This window comes from Geotrypetes seraphini, chromosome 6, assembly GCF_902459505.1.
Source record: "Geotrypetes seraphini chromosome 6, aGeoSer1.1, whole genome shotgun sequence".
In the NCBI taxonomy this organism is placed as follows: domain Eukaryota; kingdom Metazoa; phylum Chordata; class Amphibia; order Gymnophiona; family Dermophiidae; genus Geotrypetes; species Geotrypetes seraphini.
The window spans coordinates 222,665,956-222,689,848 of NC_047089.1; the positions used below are offsets into that span (position 1 = coordinate 222,665,956).

The 23,893-nt window shown below is 43.3% G+C and overlaps 1 protein-coding gene across 1 annotated transcript in view; it reads left to right on the forward strand.

The window, feature by feature from the left end:
* Positions 1–23,893, forward strand: part of LOC117362955 (inositol polyphosphate-5-phosphatase A-like) — a 101,179-nt gene that overhangs the window by 31,296 nt on the left and 45,990 nt on the right. The window contains exons 5-7 of the mRNA XM_033950045.1: positions 15,306–15,369; positions 21,262–21,365; positions 21,522–21,574. Of these exons, the coding sequence (XP_033805936.1) occupies positions 15,306–15,369; positions 21,262–21,365; positions 21,522–21,574 (221 nt within the window). The remainder of the gene's footprint in view (positions 1–15,305; positions 15,370–21,261; positions 21,366–21,521; positions 21,575–23,893) is intronic.

Sequence of the window (23,893 nt, forward strand, 5' to 3'; positions counted from 1 at the left end):
TTAATGTTTGCCCTATTTGTTAGAGTGTTATCAGATGGCTCCAGGTCATCTAAAACAGTCCGGTCCAGTTCTGATTTTTCACCTCATTGCTTGCTGCCTGGTCTAATGACCCAGGGTATTTGATACACTTTCCCTTTACTGATGTGGAGAGTGTTTTTCCATTATCTAGAGGCCACCACCTTATTCAGGTTAATGCAGAAAGTCTGATCCAGTCCTGGTTTTCCTCCATTGCACACACAACTGTAGTTCCGAGTTCCTTAAGAAATGTGGGACTGTATCTCCCTTCATACAAGGGGCAAAACCAGAACTGGATCAGCATCTTTAAGTTGACCTGGATAAGGCAGCCTTACCACTGTCAACATTCTTGCTTTCAAGAGGTTTCCGCCCTTTAACAGCAGATTATAGTTCTGGGAGGACATTCTGTGGCTTCATAACCTTCTGCCTCTCCTTACAGCTCAGTGATGTATCCCTTACTCTTGAAAAGAGCAGCACAGCCTTGCAGGGATTCTGACTTTTTTTTTTTTTTGCCTCCTTGTGACCCTGTCCCTCTTTAGATTTGGGCTAATGTACAAGATCAGGAGCATCCATCTTATATAGGATTTCAGGCCCTCAGCCAGTAGGTCTTTCTCCAGTGGGGAAGTTAATACATTTTGCTCTAGATTAAAAGTATTGACTATTTCATTTGTAAGCGATAAATAAAGTGGGGACACTTGTGCATGCAGCAGGGGGTAGCAGAGTGGGTTTAAAATCACTGGCTAGCTGGGGGTTGGCTCCTAATATTCATTCCACCCAGTTGCCTGCATTGATTTCCTATTAGTCTCCCTGCACCACCCAGTAACACATCGCTCCCGTGTCCGCAATAAATGGTCTTTTGATAAATAATCACTTGTAAGTCAATAAATTTTTATTAAACAGTGTGGGCCTTTGATTTATTAAAATCCGACAGTGTTTGTCTGAGCGAGAAGTGATGCTGAATTGAAATGGAACTTTTCATACATCATCTTGGCTGCCAGGAGTACTGAGGCTCCTGCTGAAAACCAGCACACAAAAAAACCAATGAGCAGAGAAAGTCTGAATGCAGGGACCATGTTCCATGGCCTATGTCCCACTGTTATGCTTTTAAAAGTCATTTTAAGAACTTAAGAACTTAAGAATAGCCTCACTGGGTCAGACCAATGGTCCATCAAGCCCAGTAGCCCGTTCTCACAGTGGCCAATCCAGGTCACTAGAACCAATGGGGCTGGCTCTTTTTAACAATTTTGTGAGTGATACTGTGGAAGGACTATGTGATAAAGTTTGTCTTTTTGTGGATGATACCAAACTCAGTAGTAGGGCAGACACCCTGGAGGGTATGGATAACAAGAAGCAGGATCTAGTGAAGATTGAAGAATGGTCCAGTAATTAGCAATTAAGATGTAATGGTAAAAAATGCAGGGTCATGCACTTGGGCTGCAAAAATCAAAGAGAACAGTATAGTATAGGGGGCAAAGTACTTCTGTATACGAGAGAAGAACGGGACGGGGTGATTTGTGTCTGATGACCTTAAGGTGGCAAAACAGATAGGAAAGGTAAAGGTCAAAGTTAGGAGGATGCTTGGGTGCACAGGGAGAGGAATGGCAAGTAGGAAAAAGGAGGAGATAGTGCCATTGTATAAATTTCTGGTGAGACCCCAGTTAGAATACTGTGTGCAGTTCTGGAGAGCACACCTTCAAAAAGTTATAAATAGGATGGAGTCAGTCCAGAGGGCTACAGAATTTTTAGTGGTCTTTGTCATAAAGCATATGGGTAATGCAAAAACCCAAAATGGGGAAGATTGCTGATAAACAGAAACAAAAAGTCTCCCCTAGCCCAAAAATGGGAAGAAGGATAGAGGCAACCGAACCAAAGACCAACCTCAAACTAATAATTATTAGTGTGAGTGGGTAACCCTCAGTCTCACAGCTTGCTATGGGAACAAGTCCCTAAAGCACCAGCTGCCACAATCAAAACCCAGGACGGGTATTATATGTGAAAAATCCCTGGGTTTCCCACCTAAATTTACTAGTGCACAAACGTGCTAAAAGTGAAAAATAAAGTGAAATAATAAGTGCAAAAATCACTAGGCAGTGAATAATTATTAGTTTGAGGTTGGTCTTTGGTTCGGTTGCCTCTATCCTTCTTCCCATTTTTGGGCTAGGGGAGACTTTTTGTTTCTGTATAAAGCATATGGGGACAGAGACCTTAATATGTATACTCTGAAAGAAAGGCGGGAGAGAGGGGATATGATAGAGACATTTAAATATCTCCGTGGCATTAATGTACAGGAGGTGAGCCTTTTTCAAATGAAGGAAAACTGGAAGGAGAGGGCATAGGATGAAGTTAAAAGGTGATAGGCTTAGGAGTAATCTAAGGAAATACTTTTTTACAGAAAGAGTGATAGATTCCCAGTAGAGGTAATAGAGACAAAAACTGTCTGAATTCAAGCAAGCATGGAGCAGGGATGTGGGTTTTCATAGGGAGAAGAGGAGTTAGTATGTGCTGTAGATGTGCAGACTGGATGGGCTATTTGGCCTTTATCTGCCATCAAATGGAGACAGAGAACAATGACTTACCTCTGTCCAAATAAAGAGCACTTTGCAGAAGCAGCTCACCAGTATTCTCTGTCTTCAGCAGATGATAATAAATACTTCATGAAGTTGGCTCTGATCTGGTCTGGTTGATGTTGGTCCTGGGGTAGGATATATGGAGAGAAGAATCTAGTGTTCTTTTATGGCAGACCACTCACTTGAAGGAGTCTGAAGAAGTCCAGGCCCTTTATCATTCCTATCTTTCCCTCACTATTTTACCTTTGCCAGAAACACTTCAGAGGAGGCTACCTTTTATTTTCCCTTCCAAAACAAAAGAAAATATTGAAGTAAAAGCATTTGTGTCATGAGATGAAGCACCAGAAGATAAAAATTTATATGATGCGCATCAGTAGCCCATCCTTAGGTTGGCCACTAGGAAGAGTTTCTGTGAACCACTTCAGTTCATTGGCCATATGGTGCTGGGTGTACACTGGGAGCAGCGTGCATAAGAAAAATTGTGATCAATCAAGCACTGCTTCATAGTGTGCTGGGAGCAGCACTGGCAAAGGATGCCTCAAGGTGACAAAAGATTTTACACAAAACTGGGTGCTTATAGTTAATTGGGTCCAGAGCATGATGGAGACTCCATCAGAATTCACCAAGCACTACTCCCTCTGCTGTGGTTGTCATGACAAATCCAGACAGTGCAGCAGGGTAGAAACATAGAAGATGACGGCAGATAAGGGCCACTGCCCATCAAGTCTGCCCACCCCAATAACCCTCCCCTACCTTTCTCTGTGAAGAGATCCCACGTGATGATCCCATTTTGTCTTAAAATCAGGCACGCTGCTGGCCTCGACCACCTGCAGTGGAAGATTATTCCAGCAATCAACCACTCTTTCGGTGAAGAAGTATTTCCTGGAGATTGTGTCATGCTTCTGAGGGGTGCCCTAAGTGTTCTGAACTTCAGCTGATGCCATCAATGGAAGGCACGGAGACCTCCTCACAGAGTAGTGTGGAAAGGGAAGAAAGCACAGGAGCAGAAGCCATCTTAGGTCTTCCATCTCTCAGACCTCTTCTCCCTTCCATCTTTGGCCCTAGCAAATTTAGCAGCAAATCTCTTGGCTTTGGGGACTTGTCAGGAAGTGCAGCAAATTTTGCTGAATCATTGTGTCGGGAGGATTCTATTCCCCCCTGAATTTATTATCTTCATCCACTGAGCATATCTGCTGAGGTAGGTTCAGGGTTCTTTCTTACCTCAGGCAGGGGATGGAAGTTTGGAGGAGCCAGCATGAGCAAAAAGACTTTGGACCTCCCAGATGATGAGAAGTACAGTCTATGATGGGAGCTTGGTACAGGAGAGGGCCTTTTGTTAAGGGGCTTTGGTAGTGGATTTCTTAGAAGAGGAAAATGATGACCCTGTGGTAGTCGGGTTATTTAGAAAAAAATAAAGAGAGATTGGAACCCTGAAGTTGTGGATTCTATTCCTATGTTGCTCCCTGTGACCCTGGGCAAGTCACTCAGGTACTATAGGTAGTCTGTGAGCCTGCTTGGACAGATAGGGAAAATACTTAAAGTACCTGAATGTAAAAACCACCTTGATGTTATTATTAAGGGTGGTTTATAAATACATTAATAAAACATAAATATTATGCAAGGGTTGGAAACACTCATTATCTCTGAGGCTGCAGTGCAGGATGCAAGGACTACAGGAGATTGTTTCCTGGAGGGTATGTGCAAGCCCACTAAGGCCTTTCTGGTCCACCAAGTGATCCAAGCTATGATCACAGTGGAGGAATGGATAAACTTGGACTAGATGGGCCATGCTGGTATTTATCTGCCATCATGTACTAGGTTACTGTGGTTCTGGAGGAAATGAAGAAGCTGAAGCAGCCAAAGGAAGATGCTGTTGTAACTAAAAAATATGACTGTTTTATGGAAGATGTGCATCTTTGAAGGATATCAAAGATCGTAAGTTGGGGGCCCTTTTTAATGGAGGCCTTTGAGGTTGCAACCTTGAGGCTCTAGGGTGCTGTATGGAGAGCTTATTTATCCAGGGCATGTGTTTGCAGAATGCAGGGTCTGATTAACTCACAAAGGAGAAAGATTAGGATTTGCAGATAATGGCTTACCTGGAGGCAAACTTTACCTATATGGTATCGTAGATGCTTTTTATGATCTGTTTAGGACCTTGGCCAGGGGCACAGCAGTCATTGTTTCAACTGGGTAACTGTTGTGGCTCTGGATTGGTTAGCAAATACAGTCTCTAAAACACAGTTTAGCAGATTGACTGCCTTCTGCCTTCTGTGGAAAAGTGCTGATTTGTCAGGATATGAAGAAATTAGTTAAAAATCTGGGGAGTCAAAGCTGGTAGCCCTAGGATAAAACTAGGACTTCCTTACATTCAATATCTGGGTCTTCCCAACATTCACATTTTTTGACTTGGACCAGTTCCTTTCATTCTGTCACAAAAGGGATTAGGCGTGACTCAAAGGCCGCTACAGTCTCCAGAGCTACACAATGATGGACTGTGAACTCCCTCCTTGGGAGAACAGATAGGAGGACAGTTGTGGACCTAAATAAATTCTGACAAGGGTGTACTAGATTGGTGAGGCAAAGATACATTTGGAATGGCTCAAGGCAGATTACAATAAAAATACAAGTTGGACTATAATCTCAAGAATGCATAAAAAGCATAAATTAAAATATAAATGACAAAAAAGAAGAAAAGTCAACATAGTTAAGATTGTAAGAGGTATTGTTCCAAAACAGATAAGTTTTCAGGCATCGTATGAAAGCAAAATAATTGTCAATTTCTCTAAGGCTTTGTGGAAGCTTGTTCCATAAATCTGGGCCTCTTCCTACAATTCATTGTGATCTTGTAGTTGCTTTACTATGCTTTACTAGTTAAAGGTATCGAGAATTTGAGCTACAAAGAACGCCTTGGAAAACTGGGACTGTTCACCCTCGAGAAGAGAAGACTGCGAGGAGACATGATAGAGACTTTTAAAATACTAAAAGGATTTGACAAAATAGAGCAAGAAACATCGTTATTCACATTGTCAAATGTGACTCGGACAAGAGGTCATGGACTGAAACTAAGGGGCACCAGGCCCAGGACAAATATTAGGAAGTTCTGTTTTGCACAACGAGTGGTGGACGCTTGGAACGCTCTCCCTGAGGAGGTCGTGATGGAGACCAGCATTCTGGGATTCAAGAGCAAGTTGGATGCACACCTTCTTGCAAATCACATTGGGGGATACGAGTAAACAAGGTTTCTCAGCAGGGAACACCTAGCTTGGCCTCCGCGGGTGCGGGTCGCCGGACTGGATGGACCTAGAGTCTGATCCGGCGAAGCCATTTCTTATGTTCTTATGAGTGAATTAGAATGGATAGTTAGATAAGTTTCCCACGATGAATGTAGGGATTTTATTGGGGAATACAAATAAATTAGTGTGCAAAGATATTCAGGTGCTAGACCAAATAAGATTTTGAGTGGTGTTTTTGACATGACGTCCAAATCCAAGTTTGGACGTTTGTGGAAGACACACAAAACTCCAGTAATGAGCATAATCATTTTCAAAACAGAAAAAGTTCTATCTTTTTGTTTTGAAAATGGTCATCTCTCAGATGTGCTTGTCCTCAGTGCATCTGTTTTTTTTAACCATTTTTGAACAAACATGTAAAAAAAAATGCACAAAACAAGCTATTTGGGTGTGTGTGTGACCAAGATGGTGGCACTGATCTGGTGTTTGTAAGATTGCTCGGATTTTGTTCTGCTGATTTATTTGGATTTTCTCTGAAATTATGCCTCATAAATGGAAAGGCGTTGTGAAGGCCATACCCTCCATGACTGTTTTGCTACCTGTACTTCAGCAGACAATAGAATGGTTTACCGTTGGAGCCCTACCTAAGATTGGGGGGGAACTATTTCTGCTAGTGAGGAAGGAGAAGGCCCTTCCTTGTTGGGGCATGATACATCATTATCGTCCATGATATCAGCTGCTCCTCCTTGTCCGGCGTTGACTTTTCTCAGTGGAGGGGAAGCACTGGTCGCTGAAGATGTGACAAGTAATGCTCTCAAGGAGGAATATGGGGTAGAGGTTTCTCTGCCGATGGAAAGTCAAGTGAGGTGGAGAGTTCCCCCAAGGAGGTGACACTGGAAGCAATTTGGACTGTGCTATTAAAACTTGTTGTTACGGAGGGAGGCATTTCAAGAAGGTGGTGTGAAAGTGTGCCATGGCAAGGTCTTTCTGTGATTTTTGCTGAAGGCCTTTTTCTTGAAAATTATGCCGCATACTAAAAGAAAGGCAGCGGTCATGGCTCTCCCCACGAGCTCTAAGACCGCTCTTACCTTGCAGAAGAGCATTGAATCCTTTGCGATCCGAGCTTCAAAGTTGAGCTGTGGAGGTTTTCTGGTGCTGCCGTGCAAAGAGGGAGACTCAATGGCATCAGGATTGGACGTCACTCTCTCACCTCTGGAGAGCAATCCACCGCCTCGTCCCATGGCCCCAGCTTTTCATGTTAATCAGTCGGTAGCAACAGGTAACCTCAAAATATAACTGTGACAGTCAGATTCTGGGAATTAATTGCCACAGTTCAACATTAATTGCTTTTCTAGGAGGAGTCAAAGGAAGGGAACAAGTTAGTCAAAGTCCCTGACATGATCACAGGTTTTAAACAGATTGGAGAGAAGGCAGGCATAGACATTTGAGAAGACTGATTGATTAAAATAAAGCACACATTCCTCCATCTCCTCCATAACCTCCGTAGTAGCGATAGGAATCCCATGTAACTATAAGGAGATCATATCAGTGAGTTGCATTGACTCTACAGCAGGGGTGTCCAACCTTTTGGCTTCCCGCATTGGCCAAAAAAAATGTTTCTGGGGCTGTGCAAATGCTGCAGCAAGACAGAGGAGGGAGCTAGCAAGACGGTAAACACCCGGGGGCAGCAGAGGAAAACACTGCATCACCCTCGACCAGGGCCGCACAAAATACTTCATGGGGCCGCAGGTTGGACACCCCTGCTCTACAGCTCTCTATACCAGAGCCATTGTTATTTTTAATGACTCTCCCTTGCTTTATAAATTTATAGGTTGTATTTCTTTTTGTTATCTACTTTGTTTTATTGTGTCTGAGGAATATTACCTTTGCTTACTGTTATATGTTGAATATGTTTTCTTTTCTGAGTAATCTAATGCAAATTTAAATTTACAAAAATCAGTTAGTGGTGTTACCTTCCTTTTAGGCAGAAGAATTATGGGAAGGAGTCTTGTCTTCTCTGTCTAGTCATTGTTTCTTAGAGTCCTCATATGTCATTTGATGGTAACCATATATTTGAGGTCAGATTGAATTGTTGGTTGTTTTTGCAGGAACTAAGGCCTCTTGTAAAGCTACCACTGTGCATTGGCTTAAGGAAACAATTTGATCAGCTTATATTCAGTGGGGTCAAGTAGCACCCGAGACCCTCAAAGCTCATTTGAGCAGGGGTCTAGTGGCTTCGTGGATGGAGTTGCATGCAGTTTCTGGAGTTGAGATTTGTAGCGCTGCGGTATGGTCTACCCTGCATACTCTAAGCTCTATAGACTGGATGTTTTTTCCAGAGAACATGGGTTTCAGGATACTGACCAGTTTAAGGGATGCTTTGTTAATCCTATTAGCTCTGGACTGGTATGTTAGATGATAAGGAAAGAAAAATTAGGTCTTACCTGCTATCTTTCTTTCCTTGAGCCTTCTGCCCTGATATAGGCTGTGTCTGTGCTATGTTTTACTTTGGGATGAAGGTGCTTCCTGGAATTTTTCTGTGGTTCTCTCAGGTTTGAGGTTGTTTTCTGGTTAAGTTTTCTGAATTTTCCCCTTCTGAAGGGATTTAGAGTGAAGTTTTTCCTATCTTTGGTTTGTACCAGCTGTACAGTGCTCTCTATAGGGCAGATCTCATAAGTCATCAGTCTCTGTCTCTTCTGTCATTGGACAGGTCTTGGACGACTCAAGGAAAAACAATTAGCAATTAATACCAATGTAAAGTACCTCCTCCCTTCCCTGAGTCATTGTCTGTGAATCATGAGCTATTTATGTTCTGGGATGGAGCAGTACCTCCCACTGTGGAACAGGATGGGGAGCTTTGGGGGAAGAAGAGAGCCCATTTCAATGTGTGACAGAAGAGGGAGCTCTTAGGTTAGACTAGAAGAGAGAAATATAGAGCAGAGTGGGGAGCTCTGGGAGAAGGAGGGGCAGAGAAGTCCTGTCTGGGTTAGATGACAGTGCTCATGCCTGCTTAGTGTGTAAGACTGAGTTCTGGTATTGAGGGTACATGCTTATGGATCTGAGTTTGCATTCTGCTGTGCGAGATGCCACTGTGTGCCTTCTACCATTTTGAAGTATAGGTCAGAGGCTGATGATTGGGGGAGGGGGACTGTGGATGAGTGACAGCCTCCTACCCAAGACACTGAGCTTAGACTGGTGATTTTTCACGTCACTCGACCTCTCTTGTGGTATGTTTGCTGCAGGAGGCCACTTCCATACCTGTCCTTATTTTTCTTCTGTCTGTGACATGATAGGAGACAGGTGTTAAACTACTTAATCACTTTAAAATTGTTTTAATTTTCTGTTTTTTATTGATCTCACCAGCACCAATTAATCAGCTCACTGGACCAGGCAGTTAGTACATTAAAAATTGTCAGAGAGCGATGCATTGAAGAAAATGTCTAAAAAAGATTGCAGAAAGAAATGTACTTTTCTTCCCTGTGAGACACTTGAGTTGCTCAGCAGAGGGCCAAGGTTTGGGGTTTGAGTCATGGGGTAGCAGAAAAAAGCCTAATGTAAATTTGCAGCTATTTGTGCTCGTTGTGCTCACCTAAATACATGCAGCACTCAGAAAGGAAGGGAGGGAGAGAGAAAACAGTCTCAGTGCATTTCTTATTCCCAATATCTATTCTGTTGGTGAGATATCCAGATCGGGTATTTTGTGTTCTGTTCTAGAGCCCCCTTCTCTGGACCAATAAAAACATAGAATATGATGATAGATAAATAATATATGGCTCATACAGGCTCCCCGTTCACACCACCTGCTCAGTTTTAAAATCCTTCCTCTTCATCAGAAATCACCTCTGCTTTCCAAATTCTGATACAGAGTCGATGTAGTCCACAGGAGGGCTATGTTTGTTTGTTACATTCTTGATATACTGCCTTCTGTGGTGCAACGACTGTGGTTCACATATTACATACTGGTAATTTCTCTATCCCTAATGAGCTCATAAAGTTTTGTAGGAGCTGCATCATGTGATCTCTGATATGAGACAAAGCCCTAGGCATGTATATTCTAGATCAGGAATAGACAACTCTGATCCTCGAGTTCACAGGTAGGTCAGGTTTTCAGGATATCCACAATGAATATGCATGAGAGAAATTTGCATGCAAATCTATCTTGTGCATGTTTATTATAGATATCCTGAAAACCTGACCTACCTTTGGTACTCGAGGACTAGAATTGCTTATTCCTGTTCTAGATGAATTAAAGATGGTGATGTGATAGTAACGTTCAGTTCTGTTGTGGATACACAGGAGTCCATACTTGAGCTGTTGATTCACATTTCCTGCAATCTGCAGAAGGATATCCCTTTAAGATCTTGAGAACGCCTCCCCTTTTACAGTGAAGCACTGCACCATCCTCAGTTATTCCTTCTGCAAGCAAACTCTGAAGGTGTTTTGCTCTGTTCTATTTTTTCTTTTATTGTTTTCATTTTTTTTTAACTGGATTTTTGAAGTTCTTCGTGGCTTCGGTGCTTGGAGGTCCTCTGCTCGGGCATACTGCGCTAGAGAAAGGATGCAGTCCTGTGTGGGAGGACTGCTGCTCTCAGGACAATCTGAGTTCCTGAGGAGCCAGCCTGCTTTGGATCCCTTCAGGAGTTCGGGGTCCATCCCCCTGGGAGTGGCTCACCTGCTGATTCTGTCAGAGGCTTGAACGCAGGCTGTGTGACCCCTGAGTAAGAACTCTAGGGGTATCAGGAAGCCAACTGCATAATTTTTTCTCCTGTTGCTGTGTGAGGAAGCCCGGGGTGGGAGTCAGTGGCCATGGTCCCTTTGGCCGGCAGCCAGAAGATTTTTGTCAATTGAGGATGTGAGCAATTTCCGAGGCAAAAATTCTTTCCATGCAGCTAGGTTAATTCAAACAGGCACCTGAAGTCACAGTGATTAACTCCTATTATTCCCTATGGGGAACATTGGGGGAAGTCTGAAATTAGGAGTTGTAGTGGTTTCTGGGGTTAGTACTCGGGCCCCACTCATCTAAAATCGCTATTTTTAAAATTTTTGCATGTAGCTCCAATGGCCCATTTTTGGCACAATTTTATTTTTTATGGTGGCCATCTTGGATTTTTAGCAATCTGATTTTAAACTCCTTTTTTCTTCTTCAAAACCACTCATTTTGACAAGTGATTGCCTCTGATGGATGCCCCAGGCCTTTCTATTCTGGATCCTGCATCGGCTGCACAGTTGTCAGTTGAGCAGCAACCATGTGCAGGGAGGGAAGGGGCGGGAGGTTCAGGATCGACCCTCCAGTCAGTCCTCTAAGACCTCCAATCCCTGACATCCTGGAAAAACTGGTCGAAGGGGAAGAGATCCTGCTCAGACGAACAGAACAGTGATGGAGTGAAACACAAGCAAATGGTGATGGAAGATGCATCTCCTCCAGTCTGGAATTACGCAAGCAGACTCAGGTCCCCCAATGCAAGGCTTCTTAGATTTTGGCAGCTTTTTATGGAAAGCCTATTTAATAGGACCGGTTGCCTTTGGGCATCCCTACTCCACCTAAGGGAGATTCTTCTCCCAAACAGGCATCCCCACCTCTGACCACGCTAGCTCCCAGTGCCAGTGACCCTTCAGAGCAGGATTGGGATGATTGGATGTCCCTTTCATGCATTTGTTTTCGCTGTACTCTTCTGCGAAGGTGGATGATGTGGGATCCCTATCAGGGTCCAGTATCCAGAAGTTCGGTGGCGGATCATGGTGATGATCCCTCCATGCATCACCTTTTCAGGTCAGCTTCAGTCTCCCATGTCATTTCTGACACTCTTTCTATACTGAAGCTTGATGCCCAGCAGCCTTCCACCTTGTAGTGCTTCATCATGGGCGGCACTAATGCACAGACAAACTTTTTTCGGGCTCACCTGAATCTTACTTCTTTGATCACTGACCAGTGGGAGAATCCTGAAGGCTCACGTAAGGTGGCCAATGCTATGTCTCGGCTCTATCCTGTGCACCTGGACTTCCAGCTACTGTTTGACCAACCGAAGGTGGACTCCACAGTGGCGCAAGTGACGAAGCGCACCTCCCTTCTTTATGAAGGTGGAGTGATGCTGAAGGTTTCGGAGGACCGTAGAATGGATGTGTTTCTGAAAAGACAGTTTGAAGCGCTGCTTTGGGTACCAAAGCTGTAGCAGCTGCTTCCTTTGTGGTGTGCGCCTGCCATACCAGACTTTGGACTAGGCCCTCGGAGCTTGGGGACTCCTGTCTCCACATGTTTAAGGAGGGCATGGATTATGTGGCTGATGTTCTTTATGATATCACTAGAGTACTGCTCTTGAGCATGTGGCCTTGATTCAGAAGGGTTATTTGGAAGTTGTGGTTACAACTCTCTTTAGGGCCAAGAAGCTGGTGACCGTTGTGGCTTATGTTAAGACCTGGAAGACCCTCTGATTATGGTGTACCAAGGAGCATGTGGAATCAGAAAGCTCCTGTTCCATTGATCCTTGCCTTCTTGCAAGCTGACCTTGAAAAGGGAATTGCGGTTTTGTCTCTCAAAGTGAAGATAGCCGGTATGTCATGCTTTCAGGCTCAGAATATGCCTTCGGTCTCTGTCATCTCACCTGGATGTCACTCGTTTTTTGAGGGGGGCTCTTAGGCTGACACCCCCATTGTGCAGATTGTTGCCATCTTAGGATCTTAATGTGGTTTTGAAGGGTCTGGCCTGTGCTCCTTACGAGCCTTTTTTGGAGGTTATCTTGCTAGACCTTACAATCAAGACAATATTTTTGGTTGCCATAGTCTAAGCAAGAAGGATTTTTATTTATTTATTTCTAAAACTTCTAGACTGCCTATACCTAAGAAGTTAACAGTATAAACATTCACAATAGTTCAAGACAGTATACATAAAAACATTTTCAGCTACAGTACAATCACATATTAACATAACCCCTAGAAGACTAGAGGAAGCAATATATTACCAATCTGCACTATATTAAATCGGAATTGAAGGCTCTCTCTTGCAGGGAACCATTTCTCCATTTCACAGTCGGGTGTTTCACCGTGCATGGTTCCTTCGTTTCTGCTGAAGATGGTTTCCGCCTTCCATGTTAATCAGGAGCTTTGTCTGCCCTCCTTTCAACCTACAGGTTCACCCAAACAAGATAAATTTCTGTGCAAGCTGGATGTGCGTAGGGCCCTGCTCATCTATCTGGAGAGGACTAATGACTCCAGACTTTCTGATCATCTTTTTGTGCTGACCAGTCACTTGAGACTGGGCAGGCCAGCCTCCAAGGCAACCATTGCCAGATGGATCCGTATGGTGATTTCCTCTTCCACATGTCCTCTTTTACCAGATAGAAAATCTGGTAACCCTACCTGGGTATCCTATCAGAACCCAGATTACCGAGGTAAGAACCTAATCTATTGATATCTCAAAAGGATTAGTAATGCAGAAGTAAGCTCTTGTTAGTGGAAAGGAAATTCTAGCACAAGCATCACGTGAGTAGATGTGAAGAATATGAAAAGAATATTTAACTGATAAAATGGTGCAAATATGGAACGGCCTCCCAGTAAAATTGGTGAAGTGCAAAAAACGCCATGAAATTCAAGAAAGGCTGGGACAAGCATAGAGGGCTCTGGTTATGAGAACTTGAGAACCAAGTAGGCTTTGTTTTATTGCGACAGGAATAGAGTGAGCAGACTAGATGGAGCTTGCAGTCTTTATCTGCCATCATAGAGTGCTTAGCTATTTAAACTACCATGGAGGCAGACGTTTTTTTAAGAGAAGTGGGTTTCAATAAAGGAATTGTCCAAATCTGATGTAAGATTGTATGTCTCCAGCTTTCAGTGGTATTGGACCCCCTTCCTGCTTCTCTGATTAGGCAGATCTACTATACAGTTAGAAAATGTCTTACTTTGCAGATTACTTTCATTGTAGACACATTGAGAATCAGGGTGGACTGGATAATATGATGAGGATCTGTCCGGATAAAGAGAGAGATCTGTGGTGGATTGGACAGTATGCTGGGGTCACTATAAGCAGGGGAGAATGTGTTAGCGGTAGATTGGACATTATCATGGGGTTATTGTCAGCAGATAGAGGAAAGGTCAGTGATTAGACCAGTGTTTTTCAACCGCTGTTCCGCGGCACACTAGTGTGCCGCGAGATGTTGCCTGGTGTGCCGCCGGGCCCGGAGCTGACAGGGGGCCCGAGGCAGGGGCGCCAGTAGCTCGCCAAGGCAAAGTGAGTCGATCACCCAGGACTCACTTTGTCTTGGCGAGCCGATAAGTCTTCTTCTCCCCGACGTCAATTCTGCAGTCGGAGAGGAAGTTCGGGCCAGCCAATCGCTGCCTGGCTGGGCGGAACTTCCTCTCCGATTGCAGAACTGACGTCAGGGAGAGCATGCGTCGGCGTCGGCTTTGGGGCCTGTTATCCATTGGTGGGTCCTGTTCCCCGATGGCAGCGGCAGTGGCAGTGGCTTGGGGAACGGCAGGGAGAAAGAAAGAAAGGGGGCAGGCAGGGAAACAGAAGGAAAGAAGAGAAACAGAAAAAAAGAAAGAAAGGTCAGGGAGAGAGGAAGAAAAAGTTGGGGGAGGGAATGAGGTGTGGAGGAGAGAAAGCATACAGGCTGATAGAAGGGAAGAAAGATTGGATGCACAGTCAGAAGAAGAAAGTGCAACCAGAAATCACCAGACAAGGTAGGAAAAATGATTTTATTTTAAATTTAGCAAAGTGGAGGCAGTATTACCACAGTTTTCAAAGGAATTTGCCCAAATAACTTAATAGTTAACTGGGTAAATTCCCAGAGATGAAAACTTCCCTTCACTTACTATGCACAGTTCTGAATTTATATCTGCTGTCTATATTTTACAATATGGTCACCTTTTACTAAACCGCAATAGTGGTTTTTAGCGCAGGGAGCCTATGAGCGTCAAGAGCAGCGCTGGACATTCAGCGCAGCTCCCTGCGCTAAAAACTGCTATTGTGGTTTAATAAAAAGGATGGAGGGTATATTTGTCTATTTTTGTATGCTATAAAAACCAAATACAGAGAGAGACTGAGAGCTGTTGACGAAGAGCTACGTGTGTGTCTTTCTTCGATTCCAGCCAGAATATCAGCTTTGTGTTCAGCCAAACAGGCCCAGGTTTCGCACTGAATAAAGTATTTTATAATTTTTATTTCGTAATAAAGTAATTATAAAATACTTTCTTTGTGTTTATTTGATTCCTATTCAAGAGAATTACTTTATATATAGTCAATATAGGCAGAGAGTTAAATTTTTTAACATTTTCTAATGGTGGTGTGCCTCGTGATTTTTTTCATGAAACAAGTGTGCCTTTGCCCAAAAAAGGTTGAAAAACACTGGATTAGACCATAAGCTGGGGTCACTATAGAACGGGTGGGGAGGTCAGAGGTAGTTTGGACATTATACTAGGGATGATGTAGAATGGAGTCACCAGAAGGAAGTATACAATTTTTTTTCATATAACCATATCTCATTGTTTCTTGGTTCAGGCCTTGGGAAGCTTGTACTTTGTACACCGGTCTCTGGATGATGTGTGGGAGTTTGATTTCCAAGGTGAGAATATTATAAATCTGTTTCTCCACTCTTAGCACTGGATGTTCCAAGTCTGCTGTTGGTGCTGTGAGCAGGTTGTGCTTTACTGAAAAGATGATTAAAGGCCCTTATCTCAGAGGGCTTCATTCCTGAGGACTTGGCACGTCTCTTTATTGGGCTCATTTTATGTCTTGGTAGTGGCATGACCATCATACCTACAAACTCACTTCAGCCTACACAACCCCACTAGAACGACCAGAAATAAAAACATCTTTGCTTACCCAAAGATTACAGGCTGCAGATACAAATCCTTCTTGGACAGAACCTTTAAGTTCCAAGCGAACAGACAACAAATTTGGCTGAAAAACCACATAAACGAACCCAATACGACTTATAGTGCATTCCGCAAATCGATCAAAACCGCCCTATTCGCAAAATTCATTGACTAAAACAGCCCCCTCCCTCACTAGGACTCCTCCCCAACAAACGCCCTTCTCTTTCTCAAGAAGCCCCTCTTTTTCTGATCTCCTCTAACCTTAGGACTCCATCTGTTGGATGTCCTAAATCGCTCAGATACTCCTTGCCCATAGATCTCCAATTTAACACGCAAGTTTCCCATCCAGACTATCGTACTACATTAAGACTCCTTGTACGGTATTATATTTAGACTTTTATATGCTATTGTATTTAGACTCACTGTATTCTATACTATTGAATTTAGACTGTGTTATATGTTATTGTATTTAGACTCACTATATTGTATCGTAAGTCGATCTATGACACCGTATTGTATTAAGATTTTTGCTATTCGCTGAATGTCCAGCCTTCTTAGAATGTAAACCGCCTAGAAGTCGCCTGACTATGGCGGTATAGAAAAATAAAGTTATTATTATTATTATTATTATTATTATTAGCCCCTGAAGAAGCCATACTTAGTGAAATGGGCCCCATTGGAACACAGATTAAGTGTTGCTTTTTGTGAAATGTCTTCAATTGATGAAGAGGCACACAATTGAATGTTTTGGTTGGAATAGGTTTAAATTTAATTAATGACTGATGAAAGGAACCAATAACACCAAGCAGACATTTTGTTGAAGTTCTGCTGGATTGGTTACTGAGGTCCTTTTTCCCAAAAGAAAAATTCTTTTTTTTTTTTTTTTTTTTTTAAATTATATGGTCAGACTGTATCATGTGTTCCCTTCTTATTCACCTAACCTGTACCACTCAGTTGATTCTAAAGTGACCCTATCCAAAGTTCCTCTAAAACAGGGGTCTCAAACTCAGGGCCACATTTTGAATTTGAAGGTACTTGGAGGGCTTCAGAAAATGTCTTATTAAAGAAATAACAGTTTTGCATGAGGTAAAACTCTTTATAGTTTATAAATCTTTCCTTTTGGCTAAGTCTTAATAATAATATTGCAATTTATAGCTAAAGAGACAGATGATTAAGTAACTGTTTTATTTTACTTTTGTGATTATGATAAACATACCGAGGGCCTCGAAATAGTACCTGGCAGGTCGCATGTTGCCCCTGGTCCGCAAGTTTGAGGCCACTGCTCTAAAACTATGGAGTGTCTAGAGGCTAACCTTATGTAATGATATATTGTAACACTATGAATGTAAACTGTAACCTGTTCTGAGCTTTTTGGGGAGGACAGGATATAAAACCAAATAAATAAATAATACTAGTAACCACTACAGTACAAAAACAAGACTGGATTTAAACTTTATTCAGTTACTGAATTAAATACACTCAAAATAAGGAAATGTCATAAAACATATGTATAACTTTATTTCCTTTAGTGCCAACATAGGGACCACATAAAGGTGCTCTGGGGTCAAAATTGACCCCAAACACAGTAAGAGAGTTAAGCAGTTCATTTATTCCAAAATAAGAATACTTCATGGAATTGAAAACGATAGAAGGCAAAGCAGAGGGAAAAGATTATAAATACTCTTCCACATTGGTGGGATGAAAAGAGGATACAGTAAAATCTTGGTTTGCGAGCATAATTTGTTCCGGAAGCATGCTCGTAATTAGAGAATGACACGGGGAAAAAATTTGTCCCCGTCTCTGCGACCACCATCCCTGTCCCCGCCCTGTCTCCGTCACCGCAATCACTGTCCCCGCCCCGTCCCTGCGATCACTGAGCCTGCCCCGTCCCCATGACTACTGTCCACTTCCGCCTTTCTAATGTGAGGAAACATGCACGATCATGGATCGCATGGTCCAGAAGCACCCTCCCGCCCAATCGCCGTGTGCTGCCATCTCCCTCCCTCCACCTCACCTTAGGTGCCTGCCGAGTCTGACTTTAATTCTTCTCCCAACCACACACTTTCGTTAAGCCATGCGCACGGCTGCTTGAGCTGTTGAATCTTCTCCTCTGACCCAACTTCCTGTTTTGGTTGCGTCAGAGGAGATTCAACAATTCAAGCAGCTGCGCACGCGCGACTTATTGAAAGCATGCTGGCTGGGAGAAGAATTAAACTCGGATTCGGCAAGCACCTAGGGTGAGGTGGAGGGAGGGAGATGGCAGGACGTGGGATGCGGCGATCGGGTGGGGATGCTGGACCGCGCGATCCGTGCTGGCTTCACTGCGGAGACGAGACCATTCACCGCTCCACGGGGCAGTGAATGGCCTTGACCCAATCCCCGCAGCGACCACTAATTTTCTCTTCCCATTTCGGCGGGTTACCCGCGGCTACTTGCGGCTAGCTGCGGGTAACAACCACCGTGTCATTCTCTACTCGTAATCCAAAGCACTCGTATATCAAAGCGAATTTCCCCATAGGAATTAATGGAAACTCAAACGATTCATTCCACAACCCAAAAACTTTAATGCAAAATACTATACATACTTGTATTGCACGACCTCACTCATTTAGAACAGTCACTACACTCCCGCAGCATCGGAGAGAGAGAGAGAAGAACCATCAGCTCAGTTGTGATGATGTGACGTGTGTTTACTATATGCACTCGTATTGCAAGACATTGCTTGTATATCAAGTTAAAATTTAATAAAATGTTTTGCTTGTCTTGCAAAACACTTGCAAACCAAGTTACTTGCATTCCAAGGTTTTACTGTACTTTTATCAGTAAGTAAGAGGAGAAAAGACAGTGCCCAGAGGTAGCTAGAGATCTGAACACATGGCCCTTCAGATACAGCTTTCTTTAGAATTTATGCCTTAACCTCTCTTTTGTGTCAGTATTTCTGAAGCCACAGTCTGGTTTATAGGATACCAGCATGAGATATGTTTGTATACAGTGGAGGCAGTGAATGCAGATATATTTCATAAGAATTTATTAAGGGTACTGTGAAAACCTGACTAGTTTGTGACCCTTTACAATTGCAGGTTGACTCGCCTGCTTTAGTCTGGTTTTCAGGGTATCCACAATGGATGTGCATGAGATTAGGATGACCCATTCCAGAAGGGAGACTTTTTGGCCAGTCCTGAGTTTCTGCCGACCTTATCCTGGTGTATGGTGGGACCTACAGCACTGATTTCAATGTATAGAATCATGAACTACAAATACTAACTGCTGTGGGGATGTCATTTTAAAACCAGGACTGGTCAAAAAGTCTCCCTTCTGGAATGGGTAGCTTGGTCACCCTATGTGAGATAGATGTGTGTGCTCTGCTCTCACTGCAAAAAGTTCTAGTATCTTCTCCATATTCATTGTGGGTATCATGAAAACCAGACTGTCCGGCTAGACAAGAGGGTACTCCAAAATTGGCTTGAAGAAACACTATATTATTCCACCTAACTAATAGAGAATGACACGGGAGCAAATTTGTCCCCACCAGTTCTTTCCCTGTCCCATTCCTGCAGGCTCTGCCTTAGCCACTTATGATTTTAAAGTGTTCAAGGTTTGTGCAGATGAGGACAGAGCTTGCAGGAATGGGACAGGGACAGAGCTCGCGGGGATGGGATGGGGATAGAGAGATCCCATGGGGATGGAGAGAATTTGCCCTGTGTCATTCTCTAAGGGCAAATAGTGTGCTTAGCATGTACATGCATGATTGGCGCCAATAATTGTCAGTTACCTGCATAAGTGCTAGGCACTGTTCTATAAACAGTGCAGCTACATGAACTTAGAGCCCCTTTTAGAAATCTGCAGTAGCAATGCTGCTGCATTAAATGCATCAAAGTCCATATGAATTGATCAGGCTTCAGTGTATTTACTGTGGCTTTGTAAAAGGGCCCTTGGCCTGCAGCTGGTAGGAGGGTGTACGTGTGGGCAGAGTACAGGTATGTTGTGGGTGTGTTGCCAAGCAATACAAGCAACTTAATAGAATAATAACATAGTAGATGATGGCAGATAAAGACCCAAATGGTCCATCCAGTCTGCCCAACCTGATTCAATTTAATTTTTTTTCTTCTTCTTAGCTATTTCTGGGCAAGGATCCAAAGCTCTGCCCGGTACCGTGCTTAGGTTCCAACTACTGAAGTCTCCGTCAAAGCTCACTCCAGCCCATCTACACCCTCCCAGCTATTGAAGCCCTCCCCAGCCCATCCTCCACCAAACGGCCATATACAGTCACAGACCGTGCAAGTCTGCCCAGTACTGGCCTTAGTTCTTCAATATTTACTATTATACTATCAATTGTGCACATTGCGTGGTGCGCTTAGGCTTGCCCACTTAAGCCAGCCTGACCTGTTGTATGTCAGCTTGCATAACTTCTGTCATGTCAGTGCAGGTTTGCGCTAATATTTTATAACAGCTTAGGCATATCTAAAAAGAGGTGCCGATTTATAGAATTGCTGCCATAGTTTTCCGTGTGCTGGACTCTACAGGAAATTTATTTATTTCATTGTCATATATCTATGTTGTTTGAAAGTTCTAATTTGTGCCTATTTGGTGTTTCATAAGTATTATGCTGCCATTGTATAATATCCCTGCTATTTGAATTTCAGTGCTGTTAAATAAGTATATTTTTGAAACTGTTTCATGGTAATCCTATTATTAAGTTTCAATTTGCTGATTTTGAGTTTACCTCATTCATTGTATTTAGGTTTATATTTGGTCATTTTACTGTTGTTATGCTGTTAACAAAATTGTAAGTTTTATGTTGAACTATATTTGCTTGACATCACTTTGTGTGAACCTTTTCATAAAGTCACTTGATAAATCACAATCAAATAAATAAAAGGATTAGCAAGGCAGTTCACAATTTGTCAATATCTAATGGGGAAGGTGTGGCTCACTGGTAGAGCTGCTGCCTCTGTACCCAGAGGTTGTGAGATCAAATCCCAGTGCTGCTCCTGTGCCCACCACTTTGAATGCCAAAGCCACAAAAAGGCAGTATACAAGTCCCCATTCCCTTTCCTTAAAACATATACAGTCAAACCTTGATTTGCGAGTAACGCGGTTTGCGATTGTTTTGCAAGATGAGCAAAACACTAAAGCAAATCGTGCCTCGTAAACCGAGCTTTGACTCGATTTGCGAGCCCCTCCCAAGAACCAGTATCGCCCCCCATCTGCAAACGCCCCCCCTGCTTGCTAATGCCTCCCCCTCCGCGAACCAGCATCCCCCGCCTGCCCAAACACAAGTTCTTACCCCAATCTGGCACCGGCACGCAGCACCAACCCAACCTGGGCTGGGCCTTAAGCATCTACGCATGCTCAAGGCCTTCTGGCTCTCGCTCTCAGAGGGGGAGGGTTATGCTGGTTCACGGGGGGGAGGGAAACTCGCTTTGATATACGAGCACTTTGGATTACAAGCATGCTTCTGGAGCAAATTATGCTCATAAACCAAGGTTCCACTGTACTTATATATAGCTACTTTAAGACTGGACCATTCTCTTATGTCCTCCCATCCTATGAAATCCAGGACTTTTTGTGCGTTTGCACTTCACTTTAGTTCTTATATTAAACTATGCCTTGTAATTATCACTTTCTTTGATTTATAGAAAATAAATTTCAGGTGGTATGTGGCACGCAAGTCTATGGAGGATCTTTGAAGAATGCGTCTAAACTGGAGAAAGAAAAGTTTGTTCCAGATTTCTGGCCAGATGTAAGTGAAAGCTTTCCAGCATTCAAATATTGCCTTTGTGGTGTCCTCTGGTATTTGGGCCCTTGTGATAATGTAACCTGAATGAAATGCATATTGATGCCTGCAAGTCACGCTTTTCTAACTGTTCTTCTGGGATTTTTTATTTTTTTTCTCTAGTTCAAATGGACACGGAAGGGGTTCATGAGAAGTCGCTGGAAGATTCAGAATTGGTAAACACTAAATGTTTTCTTCTTATAGAAAGATTTACATATTTGATGTTCTTAGAACCAGATGCCCCTGATGCTGTGACCTTCATTTAGTCTGTATCTAATCATGTAATCTCTTATCATACTGCTGTGTAGAAGGTCCAGGTTTAATTCCTGACTCTGAAAGGGGATGGGATTTGATATACAGTACTCCTTCGAAATTTGCAGGGGTTCCATTTCAGGAACGCCCGTGAATTTAAAAAAAAAAAACGCAAATACGGTTTTTCAGCTGATCGAGGGTAGCTAGGGCACCAGCGGGTGCTTAAATTGTACTTACGAAGTCGGGCACATTTTCCGACCGCCTCTTCCTGGTACTAAAGTCATGGTTACACCAATCAGGAGCTGCTTTGATACGCCAGATAGCGTGTCAAAGCAGCTCCTGATTGGTATAACCATGACTTTAGTACCATGAAGAGGCGGTCGGAAAATACCGTAAATTACTGAGTCTGCGATTTGTGAACCATGAATTCGCGGGGGTTTACTGTACTGCCTTTCTGTGATTATAGTCAAAGCAGTTTATATATTATATACAGGCATTTATTTTGTTCCTTGGGCAATGAACATAAAAATTGCCATACTGGGACAGACCAAAGGTCCATCAAGCCCAGTATCACTTGTCCAGAGTCACAAGGAGCTGCAGTGGGAATCAAACCTGGTTTTACTGATTCTCGGTGTAAGGATGACACAGGAGTCCGCAATGAAAATTTAAAAAATGTGTGTTTCCACTTTGAACCACTTGGTGCCAACATTGCACTTGTTAGAATTCAATCCAGCATTCGTGTGGCGCAGGGAAGATATACGGACACTGGAGGAAGGCAGACTTTGCAGTAGCACGGTCCGTGTTGAGTCCTACTGTATACCACTCCATATTATGACTTGCTACCTCATTTTTTAATAAACATTTTTTATATTTTTATTGCGGACTCCTGCGTCATCCTTGTACTATGTGGTTCCTTCCACTTTTTCATTTGGACGTTTTTACCCCTTTGTTGTTCTGTTTCCTGGTTCTCAGGCCACTGCACTAATCATTAGGCTACTTCTCCACTCTGCTCCACTTGAGCAGTGGTGTAGTGAGGGTGAGAAGTGCTCGTGGCAATGGCATCCCCCCTCACCCTCTTCTCTGCCCTCCCCCTCCACCCACTCTGTCCCCACCTCCTCCTGCCTCGTGTGTGCCGCTTCCATTCCCCTGTACCTCTGGCGAGAGCAGCAACCCCTCAAACTGCTGTCACTCCAGTGTCGGCTCGTCCTCTGACTTCATTTCCTAGACACAGATCCAGGAAGTGACATCATAGGAAGAACTGACGCTGGTGCGACAGCAGGTTGGGGGGTTGCTGCTCATGCCAGTAGCACTACAGAGGTACAGGGGAAGGGAAGTAGTGCACATGTGCGGCAGTGGGGGGCATAGAGAAGGACCAGGTGCCTGCGCCCTTACCAGTGCCTCAGGCGGACTTCTCACCCCCCCTTTACTATGCCACTGCACATGAGTCTTCTGCTTTTCAGGTCTGGCAGGGCTGAGGATACTGTCGAGGCTGCATTTATTGCCCTTGGTGTAAGAGAATGTGCCTTAAAACAGCCCATAGTTGCAGGTTTTAGGAGGAGCCCTAGTACCTGGGCACTGGCTGAGGACAATCACTACAATGACAGCACTAAAGAACATTGGATAGACAAATGAAATAGGGGAGAAGTTGTGAGTAGTTGTGAATCAAAGCTTTAAGGTTTTGGATCTCTGAGCTGAGAGAACAAAATGAAACTGCTGGGCTTTTCCCATTACTCTCCACCCCAAATAAAATTTAAAAAAAAACCAAAGAAGAAAAAAAAAAAATTACTCTGGCAGTGTGCTAAATTGATTTCAGTATCTTGGCTAAGGCATCTGTTATTTTTTTTTCACAAGCCTCTAAGTAACAAAACCTGTTCATGGAGCACATCAATTAAAATAAGACTTAATAGGAGTCCATGTGGTACTTGTTGCTAATACATACTGGTGCTGGCCAGCCTTTTATCCATGTCACACAAATCCTAGCCACAAGCAAATGAGAAAAACATATGAAAATGAGTCCAAAACCAAATAAGAAAAATGTAATTTCAACATAAATTAAATTAGAAAGTAAGAGGTGCCAGATGTCTGAATCACAAACTCAGCAGCAGGTTTGGATACAATCAAATACCTCTTTATGGACTCTCCGTGGGTTTGGGTTTGTTTGTTTTTAAATAGTTGATGAGCCCTGAATATCCAGGTCTAATTTAGCCAGCGGTGGCCAGGGTTTAAAGCAGGGGTGTCAAAGT